Here is a 15,888-nt window from a genome sequence, read left to right on the forward strand (position 1 = left end):
GCAGATCTCAGTTTCCACATTTCTAAGGGGATCTTTTTACTTAGGTGCAGTAGAGTTTTTAGCTCGCGCTAAAAATATGCTGGCACTAAATACTGAGATTCCCATTATATTTCTATGAGCATCTCAGCATTTAGCACCAGCTGATTTTTAGGGCAAGCTAAAAATGCTAGTTTACCTTAGTAAAATACCCCTAAATGCAGTAACTTGGCAATCATATTACTCAATTACAATGGATTAAATTATATTACAGCTATCCATGTATTTAAATATGTTTTAAAAAATATATTTTTCAGATTTCACATTCTGATCTGCTGGAACAACTGAGCAAAACCACGAACCAACTGGCAAACTGTGAATCAACCCTGCTTAAGCGTGAAGAGGAGAACGTGTCACTAAGAGGGAACCTAGAGAGGTCAGTCTGATAGAAGTACAGTACATGATGGCCCGTCCATCATGGCTATTTATCCATTTTGATCATATGCATAATCAAATTTCCCTCCTGGAGGTAATTTTATAAAGTCATTCTCCAAATATGGGCCTCATACATGAATACTTCAACAAGGACATTAAGATATTTGCAGAATTATAGGATGCTGATACCACATATTTCTAAAGCCTGTTGGGAGTCTACTGTTCAAGCACTTTCTTTTGACTTTCTCCTGTGTTGGGCAATAATCTTCCTAAATTAATTTTAAAAAAATTCAAGATTTTATTTAAAACTCAATTTTGGTACCATAAGGTTTGATATTTCTTCCTGAGATGAGAAAACAATATATTAATGAGTCTAAGACATAAGTACATAAGTACATAAGTAGTGCCATACTGGGAAAGACCAAAGGTCCATCTAGCCCAGCATCCTGTCACCGACAGTGGCCAATCCAGGTCAAGGGCACCTGGCACGCTCCCCAAACGTAAAAACATTCCAGACAAGTTATACCTAAAAATGAGGAATTTTTCCAGTCCATTTAATAGCGGTCTATGGACTTGTCCTTTAGGAATCTATCTAACCCCTTTTTAAACTCCGTCAAGCTAACCGCCCGTACCACGTTCTCCGGCAATGAATTCCAGAGTCTAATTACACGTTGGGTGAAGAAAAAATTTCTCCGATTCGTTTTAAATTTACCACACTGTAGCTTCAACTCATGCCCTCTAGTCCTAGTATTTTTGGATAGCGTAAACAGTCGCTTCACATCCACCCGATCCATTCCACTCATTATTTTATACACTTCTATCATATCTCCCCTCAGCCGTCTCTTCTCCAAGCTGAAAAGCCCTAGCCTTCTCAGCCTCTCTTCATAGGAAAGTCGTCCCATCCCCACTATCATTTTCGTCGCCCTTCGCTGTACCTTTTCCAATTCTACTATATCTTTTTTGAGATACGGAGACCAGTACTGAACACAATACTCCAGGTGCGGTCGCACCATGGAGCGATACAACGGCATTATAACATCCGCACACCTGGACTCCATACCCTTCTTAATAACACCCAACATTCTATTCGCTTTCCTAGCCGCAGCAGCACACTGAGCAGAAGGTTTCAGCGTATCATCGACGACGACACCCAGATCCCTTTCTTGATCCGTAACTCCTAACGCGGAACCTTGCAAGACGTAGCTATAATTCGGGTTCCTCTTACCCACATGCATCACTTTGCACTTGTCAACATTGAACTTCATCTGCCACTTGCACGCCCATTCTCCCAGTCTCGCAAGGTCCTCCTGTAATCGTTCACATTCCTCCTGCGACTTGACGACCCTGAATAATTTTGTGTCATCGGCGAATTTAATTACCTCACTAGTTATTCCCATCTCTAGGTCATTTATAAATACATTAAAAAGCAACGGACCCAGCACAGACCCCTGCGGGACCCCACTAACTACCCTCCTCCACTGAGAATACTGGCCACGCAATCCTACTCTCTGCTTCCTATCTTTCAACCAGTTCTTAATCCATAATAATACCCTACCTCCGATTCCATGACTCTGCAATTTCTTCAGGAGTCTTTCGTGCGGCACTTTGTCAAACGCCTTCTGAAAATCCAGATATACAATATCAACCGGCTCCCCATTGTCCACATGTTTGCTTACCCCCTCAAAAAAATGCATTACAAGCAATTAATTTTTTTTTTCTTTTAAGTAGGATGAATGATTCTTCAGGATGGATGAGTTAGGTTTTTTCTTTGTGATATATGGAGTTCTTTTCTATTTATATTTTATTGTAAATTGCCATGATCTGTTAAGGCTGGGCAGTGTATCACATTTGAATAAACTATAAAGGATCTCTTTTGAAATCCTGACTGGCATGAAAGTCTGCGCCATGACATGACGATGTGTGCTTTGCTTGAGGGTGGAGCATGGGTGGAGTTAGCATGCACACATGTAGATTATGGCCAGGTTGCTATTAAAAGTGATTTAACTGGCCAGAAACGACTCCTGGCTGGTTAAATTGTCTGTTCGAGACTAACTGCTAATTTTCTGGTTAACTAGTTAGTGCTGCTGAAAATAACTGGTTACTACTTCTACGGCTACTAATAATTTCTATAGGGCTACTAGACATACACAACGCTGTACACATTATATGCAGGTACTTTGCCCCTAGAGGGCTCACAATCTAAGGGCCCTGTTTACTAAGCTGCGCTACAGGTGCGTTAGTGTTTTTAGTGCACACTAAGCATTAGTGAGCGCTAACCATGTAGATACCCATAATATTTCTATGAGTGTCTACATGGTTAGCATGCACTAATTTTTAGCACGCATTTAAAACGCTAACACACCTTAATAAACTGGGTCCGAAGTTTTGTACCTGGGGCAAGTAGGTTAAGTGACTTGCCCAAGGTCACAAGAAGCTGCAGTGGGAACCTAGGTCACCAGGATCAAAGCCCAGTGCGCTAACCATTAGGTTACTCCTCCAAGCAGTAGCCTAATGGTTAGCGCTGAACTGCAAAACGGCTATTTCAGGGGTGTTCCAGGGGCAGAATCCGCACATGGCTGGTTAAGTGCCAGTATGCAGTATTTAACCAGCCAGGTTGGCCACATTAATGGGACCACATAAAAGGCTGTTCTATCTTTATATGGGAACCCTCAGCTGGTTAAGTACTGAATATTAGACATATTCATGGATTCAGTGGTTTGAAGGGGTTTATTTTTTTGTAGATTTAACTTGCACCCTTTCATTAGTAGTTCAAGGCAAGTTACATTCAGGCACATTAGTTATTTCCCTGTCTTCACAGGGCTTACAAAATTAAGGTTGCATTGTAACACAAGTCCCATTATCTTCAATGAACTTTATTTACATAAGTGGAGGAGTGGCCTAGTGGTTAGAGTGGTGGACTTTAGTCCTGGGTAACTGGGTTCAATTCCCACTGCAGGCACAGGCAGCTCCTTGTGACTCTGGGCAAGTCACTTAACCCTCCATTGCCCCAGGTACAAATAAGTACCTGTATATAATATGTAAGCCGCATTGAACCTGCTATGAGTGGGAAAGCGCGGGGTACAAATATGAAAAAAAAATCTCTTAATTCTATATAGAGCGCTCAAAATTGGATGCACAAATTTGGGCATGCTTGCAATTGCTTAATGAACCATTTAGCTAAGCCTCCTTTGTATGTAAATCTGTTTTATGCATATTCATTGATGATTTCCTGAAAACCTGACTGGCTTGGTGTGCTCCAAGGACTGGGTTGCGAACCACTGCACCAAGCTACTCCTCTACTCTGTGCAATGAGAAGGCATTCTAGGCAGCTACTACCTTTTTCATGAAATACTGTTTTCTGACAATGAGGGCTAGATGCATCAACCAAATGTTAAAAAATCTAAATCGTAAAAGTGCTTAACGAATTTGAAACAATGAAGAATGCACAAAAAAAACAGCTCAGAAATGTTCGGTGCTGTATTGAAAAGTACAATGTATCAAGCGTACGTTATCCCCGTCGTTAATTTGCTCCTTTAGCATGCGCAGAGCAGCCACAAACGTATTAAACCTACGTAGGTTGCTTACGTCAGACTGGGGCGTGTGAGGGGGGGATCCCGACCTGCAAGCCTTTTAGCGGTCTGATCTAGCAGAAGAGTGCAGTTGAAGATAACTCTGAAAAGAACAACCGACCCTTGTAAATCCCCTTTTGAAACAAAAGACCTCTTTGCAGTTTGTTTACAGTACTGGGAAAATTGGCTTTAGGGTGTTAATTTTCAAAGCTGTTGGAGCTATAGAAATGCTAAGTAGAAGTAGTAGTAGGATTTTTAAGCTGCAGGGAGAAGCAGTATATTTTGTTTTGTTATGATGCAGGGGAAAGCGGAGAGCCACGTGTTTTTGTTTGTATCTCACTTTTCTTTTTAAACATGCTGGCTTGGATTTTTATGGTGCAGGGGGCCTTAACGACAGGTCTGAGCACACGTTAAATTTCTGACAGTAAATGATTCGTTGCAATCATTGGTATGGTTAGTGCATTCCGAATTGTCCACATTTCAATGGTAGTTTCTCCTTTGCATTCTGTTTTCGTTAGCTGCTTGCTTCGTAGGAAAAAGGCCTTTAATGCATGCAATGGTTAGGAATTTCCTTCCTTAAAGGGTTGTTAGAGGGTCGTTAAGGTTTAGTGCTTCTAGCCCTGAGTCCTTTCCCTTAGAGTTTATAGTGAGATGCCTAGTTGTAGAACTTTTTTTCCATTGAAAAAAGTTTGCTTCATGAAAATTATTAATACCTTTAAATGTCTCTATCATATCCCCTCTGTCTTTCCTCACCTCTAGCATGTACATGTACTTATTTAAATCCCTGAGTCTCATCTCTTGACTGCTATAAATTCTGTACACCATTTGGTTATCTTTCTCTGGATTGTCTCTAGTCATTCTGTATCCTTTTAAGATGTGGCTTCTAGAATGGAACACAGTTCAGCAGATGAGGGCTTACCAGAGGCACAATCTCTTCCTTTTACCTGTTGGTTACGCCTCTCCTAGTGCATCTCAGTTTTCCTCTGACTCTAGCCACTACATTTGCACACTTCTTTCCTATGTAGAGTCATCTGACACTGTCATCTCAGTGTCTTGGGTCCTGAGTCCTATGGTGGACCCTAGCATCAGGTAACTATAATGTAGATTATTCCTCCCAATGTGCATCACTTTGCATTTGTCCACATAAAATTCCATCTGCTATTTGGATGCTCAATCTACCAGTTTCCTAACGTCTTGCTGCAATTTTTCACAGTCCGCATGTGTTTTGACAGCTTTGAATAGTTTTGTGTCATCTGCAAATTTGATTAACTCACTCGTCGTTCCAATTTCCATATCCTTTATAAATATGTTAAATAGTACCAGCCCCAGTACAGATCCCTGCAGCACTCCACTGTTCACCCTCCTCCATTGAGAGAAATGACGTTTAACCCTACCCTCTGTTTTCTGTCCAATAACCAATTCCTAATCCACAGCAGCACCTTGCCTCCTATCCCATGACTCTTTAATTTTCTCAGGAGTCTCTCTTGAGGAACTTTATCAGAATCTTTCTGAAAATCTAGATACACTATATCAACTGGCTTGCCTTTATCCACATGTTTATTCACACCTTCAAAGAATGAAGCAAACTGGTGAGGCATGACTTCCCTTGGCTGAACCCTTGCTGACTCTGTCCCATTAAACAATGTTTGTTTATGTGTTCTGTAATTTTATTCTTTATAATAGTTTCAACTATTCTCCGAGGACAAGCAGGCTGGACATCATCACGCATGGGTCGTCGTCCAGGAGATCGGAAGTCAAGCAAAAAACTTTGGAAAGCTCCAGAAAGCGGCGTGGCACGCATGGGGACAACGCACCGTGCATGCGTGAGTGACTTCCCGCTGACGACGCCCATGCACTTCCCTCAGTTCTTTTTTTTCCGCTTCGCGAAGGAGTAGTGTTTTTACGCTGCTCCTTGTGTGTTTCGGCCCAGGAGAATTTTTTCGCGTTTAGCGCGCCGCTTTTTCTTCTTTTTCTTTGTGTATTTCTTCAAGTAATTAAAAAAAAAAGTTTTCCTCTTATTTTCTTAATTTTTCTCATCTTTTCTAAGGTTCCTTTCCTTTCGTCGCAGCCGCGTTCCTTTTTCCCTTTTCATGCCTTATTTATTGGCACAAACGAGTCGTTTAATTTCGCGGACACTATTTTCCTGCCCATGTCATCGAAGACTTCCAGCGGCTTCAAACACTGTACTCGCTGCAACCGGACCATCTACTGACCCTCACGCGTGGTGTCTCCAGTGCCTCGGGCCCGATCATCTTCCAGCTGCTTGTAAGCTGTGTAAGTTAATGAAGAAGAAGACCTAGGTGGCTCGAGAGGCTCAGCGCAAGAGGCTTTTTTCGGTTCGGTCCGGTCCTTCGATGTCGGCATCGACATTGGTACCGAGGTCGGCGGCGTCGACATCGAGGGAAGCAGCACTGAGAGTCCAGGTAATGGCCGAGAGACCACTTCAAGCTGGGAGCAGCGAGGCATTGACTGGGTCCCCACCTGTCTCAAGGCCTACTGCTATGCAGGCCCCCGGGACCGACCTGAGTGTGACCCGTCCCCGAGGAGGCGTGAGGATTCCACGTCCTCATCGGTACCGAGGAGTGTCGATGACGGGCGTTGGGCGAAGGCTAAGAAGCACCGCCATCGATTTCCTTCCAGACACAGTACCGAGAGCTCCGGGGAGCCGAGGGAGTCGGCACCCGAGAAGCGTTGGCGCCGGGAGGACCGCTCACCCTCCATTCAGGAGGTGTCGGTCGTCCGGCAGCCTGGTACCGGCTCTCGAGCCCCTCAGATTCTGGCACCGACTCCTGCACCAGCCCCACAGCCTTTTCCGATGGCAGCTCTCGATGAGTGTCTCCGGGCCATTCTTCAGAACTTCTGGAAGGACTGCTTCATCAATCTGCTTCGGTACTGGAGGTGCCTGCGTCTCCCGTACCAACTGCTGAGACGGTGTCTGGTCCATCCCCTGTGAGGAGGTCCCTGCCCTCGGTGCTGCTTGCGGTACCGGAGCTGGCTACCACCCGGGTTGACTCTTCCTCCACCGAAGCTTCCTCCACCGAAGTCCAGGCAGGGATCGACTTCTCGACATCCCCCATGAGGACGTCGATCCTCGAAGTCGAGACAGGCTCAGGTTTGGGCTGCTCTTCGAGAGCTTCTGTCCGATACCTAAGAGGAGCATTCATGTTCATGGGAAGAAGAGGAAGACCCCAGGTATTTTTCGGAGGAAGATTCCTGTGGGCTTCCTTCTGATCCTGCTCCACCTATTGAGGTCAGACAGTCTCCACCTGAGAGTCTTACTTTTTCATCTTTTGTGAGGGAAATGTCTAAGGACATTCCATTTCCCATGGAGCCTGTGGATGAACCCAGGGCTGAGATGTTCGAGGTCCTGGATTATCCTTCTCCACCTGCAGAGGTTGCAACGGCCCCCCTCCACAATGCGCTCAGGGAAGTGTTGTTGCAGAATTGGTCTTGCCCTCTCTTTAATTCAGTTGTCAACAAGAAGTCCGAATCCCAGTATAGAGTCCATGGTGAGTCTGTGATGGTGAAGGTCCAACTGCCTCACGGTTCTATGGTGGTGGACTCTGCTCTCAGAAGAGCCAAGAGTACTAGAGACTGTGCCTCGGCATCCCCGGGCAGAGAGTCTAGGACCTTGGATTCTTTTGGGAGGCGTACATATCAGGCTGGAATGCTTGCTGCCAAAATCCAAACATACTAGCTGTACACCAGCATACACTTACGGAACTCGGTGAGACAACTGTCCAGTTTAGTTGAAGCTCTCCCTCCGGAGCTTGCTGAACCTTTTCACCAGGTGGTCAGGCAGCAGAAGACGTGTCGCAAATTCCTGGCTAAGGGGGCTTATGACACTTTTGATGCCGCATTCCGAGTAGCTGCTCAGGGTATCGAGATGCGCAGACTCTCATGGCTGCGTGTCTCGGACCTGGATCAGAAGACCCAGCAGCGAAAGGCGGATGTTCCTTGCTGGGGGGATAACCTTTTTGGAGAGAAGGTTGAGGATGTGGTCGATACCCTCAAGAAGCATCATGATGCGATGGATTCTCTCTCCCGCCGGATGCCTTCTGTTACTACCTCCTCCACTAGGAGGTTTTTTGGTGGGAGGAGGAGTGCTCCCTATTCCTATAATAGGTGTAGGTACACTCCTGCCTCTCGAAAGCCTGTTCAGGCTCGCTCTCGTCAGCGGCGTGCGCCTAAGGCCCCTTCTGCTCCCCAGCAAAAACAAGGGACAGGCTTTTGTCTGGCTCCAGAGCAGCATAGCCGCAGTCAAAGTATCCGTGCCGGACGATCTGCCTGTTGGGGGGAGGTTGATATTTTTTCACCAAAGGTGGCCTCTTGTAACCTCCAATAGGTGGGTTCTTCAAATAGTCCAGTTAGGATACGCTCTCAATCTGGAATCCAAACCTCCAAATTGTCCACCGGGAGCTCAGTCCTTCAGCTCCCAGCACAAGCAGGTACTTGCAAAGGAACTCTCCGCTCTTCTAAAGGCCAACTCGGTCAAACCCGTACCACCAGGGGAAGAAGGGCTGGGATTCTATTCCAGGTACTTCCTTGTGCAAAAGAAAACAGGGGGGATGTGTCCCATCCTAGACCTAAGGGCCCTGAACAAATTCCTAGTCAGAGAAAAGTTCAGGATGCTTTCCCTGGGCACCCTTCTTCCAATGATTCAGGAAAACAATTGGCTATGCTCTCTGGACTTAAAGGATGCCTATACTCACATCTTGGTGCTCCCAACTCACAGGAAGTACCTCCAATTTCGACTGGTAGCTCAGCAGTTTCAGTACTGTGTACTACCCTTTGGTCTAGCATCTGCGCCCAGGGTCTTTACAAAGTGTTTGGCAGTTGTTGCAGCATCGTTACGCAGACTGGGAGTGCATGTGTTCCCTTATCTCGACGATTGGCTGGTGAAGAACACCTCGGAGGCAGGAGCTCTACGATCCATGCAGATCACTATTCAACTGCTCGAGCTGCTGGGGTTTGTCATAAATTATCCCAAGTCTCACCTGGTTCCAGTACAGAAGTTGGAATTCATAGGAGCTCTGTTGAACACAAGGACGTCTCGAGCTTATCTTCCCCAGGCAAGGGCAGACAATCTTCTGGCCTTAGTGTTTAGCTAACTTCCATATGTAGCCAAACTAATTTTTTCATATAGATCTCATAAGCATTAGTGGGATAACATTCAGTAGGTGCTTGTACATAGGTACATAAGCACCACCCTACTGGGAAAAGACCAAGGGTCCATCAAGCCCAGCATCCTGTCTCCGACAGCGGCCAATCCAGGCTTCAAGAACCTGGAAACACCCCCCCCCCCCCCCCCCCCAAAAAAAAAAAAAATTAATAATGTTCAATGGACTTTTCCCTCAGGAATCTGTCCAAACCCCCTTTAAATTCCGTAAGGCCAGCTGCTGTCACTAAATTTTCCGGCAACGAGTTCCAGAGTCTAACTACACGCTGAGTAAAAACTTTCTCCTATTTGTTTTAAAGCTACCATATTCTAGCTTCATCTTGTGTCCCCTGGTTTGTTGTTGTTTGAAAGTGTAAACAAACGCTTCACATCTGTCCGCTGTAATCCGCTCATTATCTTGTAGACTTCTATCATATCACCCCTCAGCTGCCTTTTCTCCAAGCTGAAGAGCCCTAACCTTCTCAGCCTTTCCTCATAGGGAAGTCGTTCCATTCCCTTTATCATTTTCGTTGCCATTCTCTGCACCTTTTCTAATTCCTTTATATCTTTTTTTGAGATGCGGCAACCAGAATTGGACACAATACTCAAGGTGCGGTCGCACCATGGAGCGATATAACGGCATTATAACATCCTCGTGTTTGTTTTCCATCCCTTTCCTAATAATACTCAACATTCTGTGCGCTTTCTTAGCCGCCGCAGCACACTGAGCAGATGTTTTTAACGTCTTATCCACGATGACTCCCAGATCCCTTTCTAGGGATCCTAACGCGGAAACCTTGCATGTCCTAGCTGTAATTCGGTTTCCTCCTACCCACATGCATCACTTTGCACTTGTCAACATTGAACTTCATCTGCCACTTGCACGCCCATTCCCCCAGTCTCGCGAGGTCCTCCTGTAATCTTTCACACGCCTCCTGTGACTTGACGACCCTGAATAATTTTGTGTCATCTGCGAATTTAATTACCTCACTAGTTACTCCAATCTCTAGGTCGCTGGCTCTGTAACAGTGAAGGACTCAGAGGGGGGAGGGGAGAGAGGCCAGAGGGCAGGGACACACACACTCCCACATGCACACAGAAGAAAACCTTGCTAGCCCCCGTTTCATTTGCATCAGAAACGGGGCTTTTTGAAGTCAACATAACTATACCATTAAGGGAGCTAATCTATCATATATTTTTAGACTAAAAATCATCCTGGCTGCTGTACTCTGCAAAAGCAGAAGTTTGTCTTGCAGAAATGCCACTATATAGCTCATTACAATAATATACTCCCTATGCAGCACTGGGGCACCCTATTATAACATTTCCCCAACAGCCTTCTAGATATTGTATCTTCCACCTCTCCCTAGTTTTCCATATTTTCATGCCTTGCCTCTTTATCCTCCCTGTTGTTAACAAGTAACTCTGTGAAATCATAGCTATATGCTTGTGGTTCTGCACCTACCTCGTCAATTAACACATTCTCAACAGAAAGTTTTGTAGTTATTGGAGGTTGGATAGCTATCAAGAAAGAGTCTGGTTTGTGTTGAAAACCACACATAGAAATCTTTTCTCTTTTAAACAGGACCCAAACAGAACTCACCAAAGCAAATGAGCAAGTCAGAGAATACCAAGACAAGCTGACCAAGGCAGAGATAGACAGGGAGAACAACGAGCAGAAGCTGATGGCCAACGTGGATGATTTAACGCGAACCAAGCAGTTCCTTGAGGAGCGTTTGATAGAACTAATCAGGTCTGTAGAAAGATTGTCAAGCTATTAAACTGTACTTCATTGCATCCTGCATATTTTTTTGGTGTTTTCAGTGAAATTTAAATACTTAAATATCGCAATATATCTGTGGGCCAAGCTGGGTTTTCTAGAGCTAGTGTTCTTCATTGCCAGTACTGCAGTGCTGTCGAGATCTCCTGTTTTGAGCTGTGAAAGAAACTGGGAGAGGAGGGAAGGTTTACAAAGGTATTGTGCTCTGTTGGAGGGAACAAAGGACATCTGAATTACCAGCATCACCAGGTGACAACCAGGAGCACAGATTTTATCTGTACTATGTGTGATGATAAAACATAAAAGGTAAAGAAGATGTGCAACTTTTAAGTTCTGGGGAAAAGCCAAGAGTTCCTCAGGAGAGCATGGTATTAAGCTGGGCACTGGAAAAAGGTACCATTATAAAAGGAAATTCTTGTGTCCTGATAGTGAGGATCTGAAAAGGCTTGAATGAACTGCTAATAAACAGGTAATGAAATAAACAAAAAAAAGAAAAAAAAATTAAGCATATGCTTAAATGAGGGGATAACTTGTAGCATTTTTTAAAAAAATCAGGCATCAAAGAAATCAAAGTAAATAAATAGTAAATGCCCAGTATACAAAACAACATTAACTTTCTTATGGCCACATCATTGTGAGAGAATTAGCAAGAGAGGCAGGGACATTGGAAGTGGCAATGAAAAAAGCTAGTATATTAGACTCTTTAGCAATCTGTACCCCCCTCCTGTGCAATACAACAAGCCCACCTGGATGATGAATTCCCACCATTACAAAAGAATATGCAGCATGCCTGGATCGCCCAGCCTGTCCCCTGACAGCAACAAAGCTGCTTAGAAACCCCAGAATTCCAGGCCTTCCTTCCTCATATCCCTTTCTAGGCAACTGCTGCTGTCTTCCTCAACACTCTCAACATCACCATAACTCAGCACCTGCTCACACTTTTTTTTTTAAATCATATGTGGGTGAAAGTGTGAAGTTAGAGAGAAATGGGCAAGACAGCATCTCTGCTTCATCTAGAGCAGACTTGACCAGGTTCAATCATTGAGGGCAGCAAGCAGACCAGATTTTCAGGATATGCTTGAGAGAGGTTTGCATACAATGGATTATAGCGGGATGCAAATTTTTCTCATGCATATTTATTAAGGATATCCTGAAAACCTGGGCTATTACAGTGCTCGAGGACTGACATTGTACAAACCTGTTCTCGAGAGAAAGAGAGGGAAGAGGGAGGTTGAGCCTTGACATTGACAGGGTCTGGGTGGCCTTGTTTCAGAAAGCCTAAGTTAAATGATGAACTTCAGGGAGGTTGTGGTGGTGGTGGATTTGGATTTTATTACTCACATTTACAAACCACAGCTGAAGGCAAGTTACATTTCAGTTACAGTAGGAATTCCCTTCTCCAGAGGATTTACAGTCTATGGAGCCTGTTTACTAAGCTAGATTAGAGAAATAACATGGTTTTGTCCAGTTAATATGTGATCTTTGCCAAAACTGCATGGTAATTGTAGTAAATATACAGTGGTTGCTGATAATGCAGCAAAAATCTGACACAAGACATTAAAATATAATGGGTTGCATTGCATAGAGATGTGTGCGACACTGCAACATGGCTTATATAAAGCTTTTCAAGTTGCATTATTCCCAGAATGTTAACTATACTTCAACAGATGGAGGCATTGATCTGCTAACACACAAGCTGATACTTCCAGGGATCAACTTAAAGGGGCCAGCATGCTAAACTAAAAATCCTCCTTCCCTGCAGCAGATATCACTAGCTGGGTAGTAATAAGGTTTTTTCCCCCCACACCCTGTCCCCAGCATGTTCATAAAAAAATGAAATAATGTATCTCTAAGCCTTACACCCTTGTACTAAAAACTGAAGTACCCCTGGTCTCCCCAGCACCTATTCCAGCACCCATGGGGGTCTAGAGGGAGCAGGAGCTAGGATCAGATAGTGCCATTGTGGGAGACAGTTTATAAGGGAGGAGTGATTGGGACTCATTCTAACTCATTCTGGACTACAGAGGTGTCTTATGTTATGTTATGCTAGTGTTTATGTTGTGTTATGTTTTATGTTAAACATTGCTTCTATTCCGCAAGACACCTCTAAAAGTTCTATATGAATTGCATTCCAAAGAGACCGGACCAATATACTGCCAGGAATTACCATTTACAAAACTGATTACTGTACATAATTCAGTTATCATTCATGTGAAGGAAACATCTAATCAGATGACAAAAAGTTATTAAATAACTATGTTTTAAAGTTCTTATAGAATATTAAATAGTCCGCAGTAAATCTTATAAAAATTGGCAAAGAATTCCAGATCAAAGAAGCCTGATAACATAACGAAGAACTAAAAATTTTCTATATTTAATCTTGTTTTACTGATTGAAAGCATAAAAGCATATATAAGAGACTTACCTGCTCATCTAAATAACAAGATGCCAAACCACATAATATTTTAAAAATCATGGTGCAAAGTTTAAATTGAACTCGAGCCTCGACTGAGAGCCAGTGCAGCTTTGACAATAGCGGAGAAACTTACATAACAAAAAGATCAACCTTGCTGCTGCGTTTTGCAGTAGTTGAACCCTACTAATCGGATTCTTCGGCCATCCAATATAGACAAGATTGGATAGGACTAGAGCCTGAACTAGTAGACAAAAATGGTGTGAGTCAAAATACTTGCGAATAGCCCTTAGCTGTTTCAACATATAGAAAGATTTCTGAATTATGATTTTAACATGATTAGAAAAAGTCAGCAAACTATCAGCGTCTACGCCCAAAATACTAGAAGAAGATTGAATTTAAATACATCAGAAGTGATAAAAAAAACTCTGAGGAGATTTTGTGTTTTCATGGTTCAGCTTAGTAGATACTGAGGGGGCAGTGGGCTCAGATGTTGGAAAGATTGGAGGGGGCTTAGGGACACATTCAAATACTTTTTCACCCATTTAGAAGATGAGATGCAGACAAAGGGCCTTCACCACTATCTCATCAGAGATTTCTACCAAGAGGAGGACTTTTATTTTTAGCACACCATAGAAACATAGGAAAATGAAGGCAGATAAAGACTATATGGCCTATCCAAGCTGCCCATCTATGCTATCTACTATTCCTTCCTCTCGTTTATAGATCTTGTGTACCTGTCCCAAGCTTAAATTCAGATGCAGTTTTTGTCTACCACCTCCTCCAGGAGGCCTTTTTCATGAATTCACCACTCTTTCTGTGAAGAAGTATTTCCTCAGGTTACTCTTGAGTCTGTCCCTTTTCATCTTCATTCTATGCCTCCTCGCTTCAGAGCTTCCTTTCAATTGAAAGAGATTCTCCTCCCATGCATCTATCCCATGGAAGTATTTAAACATCTGTATCATAGCTCCACTCTTCTGCCTTTCTTCCAAAGTTTACATATTGAGATTTTAAGACTGTCCCCATAAATTTTAAGACAAGGACCACTGACTATTTTAGTAGCTGCTCTCTGGACCTTTTTGCTACTCTAGTCGAAATCCCTTTACAAATCGCCAAAATAATCGCCGTCACAAATTTCCAAAAATAAACTTTCCTCGCATGGCTTTCTCAGAAAATGACGACATGCTTTTTCAGAAATGCCTGCATTATATAGTGACGTGATGACATCAACTCTGTCCTCTCTGACTGACGTCAGCTCATAGAAAAGCCTTCCATTCGCCATTTTGTGAGAAAGCCATGCGAGGAAAGTTTGTTTTTGGAAATTTGTGACAGCGATTATTTTGTTAATTATCTTGGAAAGGATGAATATTTTGAGAAAATAAGCATTTCCCCTGAGGCAACCCATGGTGGTGAAACAGGGAACCCCTGTCGGGATTGGAGAAAGTTCCTAAGATAAGTATTGCTTATTTAATGAGAAGTTATTTTGAAGCTTTCACAGTTAATATATACTTTCCAAGTAAATATTCTGTATCTTGAAAAGTTTTTCTGGTCATTTTTGTCACAGATTGAAAATTAGGTGGAGTTTTTTTTTTTAATGACTTATGATTGGGGAGAGCCACCCACGGATATGAAGGTTTACCTTACAAGTGGATGTGAATCTCAAGGATTTTTTTTTTAAATTTCTGTTTATTGTTGTCAGCAAAAGATCTTCATATGCAAATTACTACATAGCATATCACCAAGCAAATTATCAATTTACATGGTACCATCTTAATTCTAGAAGACTTATAAACTGAACATAGTCCACGTCATCGCTAACATAATCCATCTGACCTTTTTTAAAGAAATACCCTCCACTCATCTCCCTCACACACTGCACTCAAACAACCACATATGCCATCCTCCTATCTTACCTCCCTAATCCCCCCGTCCCCTTCCCTCCCCCCGCCCCCCCTTTAAGGATTCTGTACGTCTTGAGACAAGCTCTCCTTCAAAAACCTGTGCCATATACCGGCATATTGAGTTCCTCATTATGAGACCTCCTGTACCTCATATTTTCATATTTAGCTAAATCTGACATTTTAATCATCCAGCATGCTACTGGCACTGATTCTTCACTCATCCAGTACTGTAAAATTGTTTTTTTCACTGCCAAAATTGACATATAAAGGAATCTCCTTTGAGGCAGTGAAAACCTCTGTGTGATTAAATCCGACTGCTCCCCCAGCAGCAACGCTGGATAAGTCCATTCCACTGTTGACAGCAATACCCTATTTATAACATTGAAGGCTCTGTTCCAGATGGACAATTTTGGACATTCCAAAAAAGCATGTAAAAAATTCTCTCTCCCCGTCAGGCATTTGCGACAGAGATCTGTCTCCCACAACTTCATTTGCATTCCCCTCTCCCTAGTGATATATCCTCTGTGTAGAATTTTAAATTGAGTTCCCTGCATGTCTGCCGCTTTAACCAACTCGCATATATTGTCTTAAACAGATTGTAAAAAGTGGATCTACAGCCGGCGTGGTTGAAAAGTGAGGTGAAGGAAGCTATTAGG

General features: G+C 43.3%; 1 protein-coding gene across 2 annotated transcripts in view; it reads left to right on the forward strand.

Moving 5' to 3' along the window:
- The window catches only part of FYCO1 (FYVE and coiled-coil domain containing 1), a 219,264-nt gene that overhangs the window by 126,618 nt on the left and 76,758 nt on the right, over positions 1–15,888 (forward strand). For both annotated transcript variants that reach the window (XM_030203275.1, XM_030203282.1), the window contains exons 10-11: positions 294–412; positions 10,724–10,891. In XM_030203275.1, the coding sequence (XP_030059135.1) occupies positions 294–412; positions 10,724–10,891 (287 nt within the window). The remainder of the gene's footprint in view (positions 1–293; positions 413–10,723; positions 10,892–15,888) is intronic.

The sequence above is a fragment of the Microcaecilia unicolor genome, chromosome 1, assembly GCF_901765095.1.
Source record: "Microcaecilia unicolor chromosome 1, aMicUni1.1, whole genome shotgun sequence".
Classification (NCBI taxonomy): domain Eukaryota; kingdom Metazoa; phylum Chordata; class Amphibia; order Gymnophiona; family Siphonopidae; genus Microcaecilia; species Microcaecilia unicolor.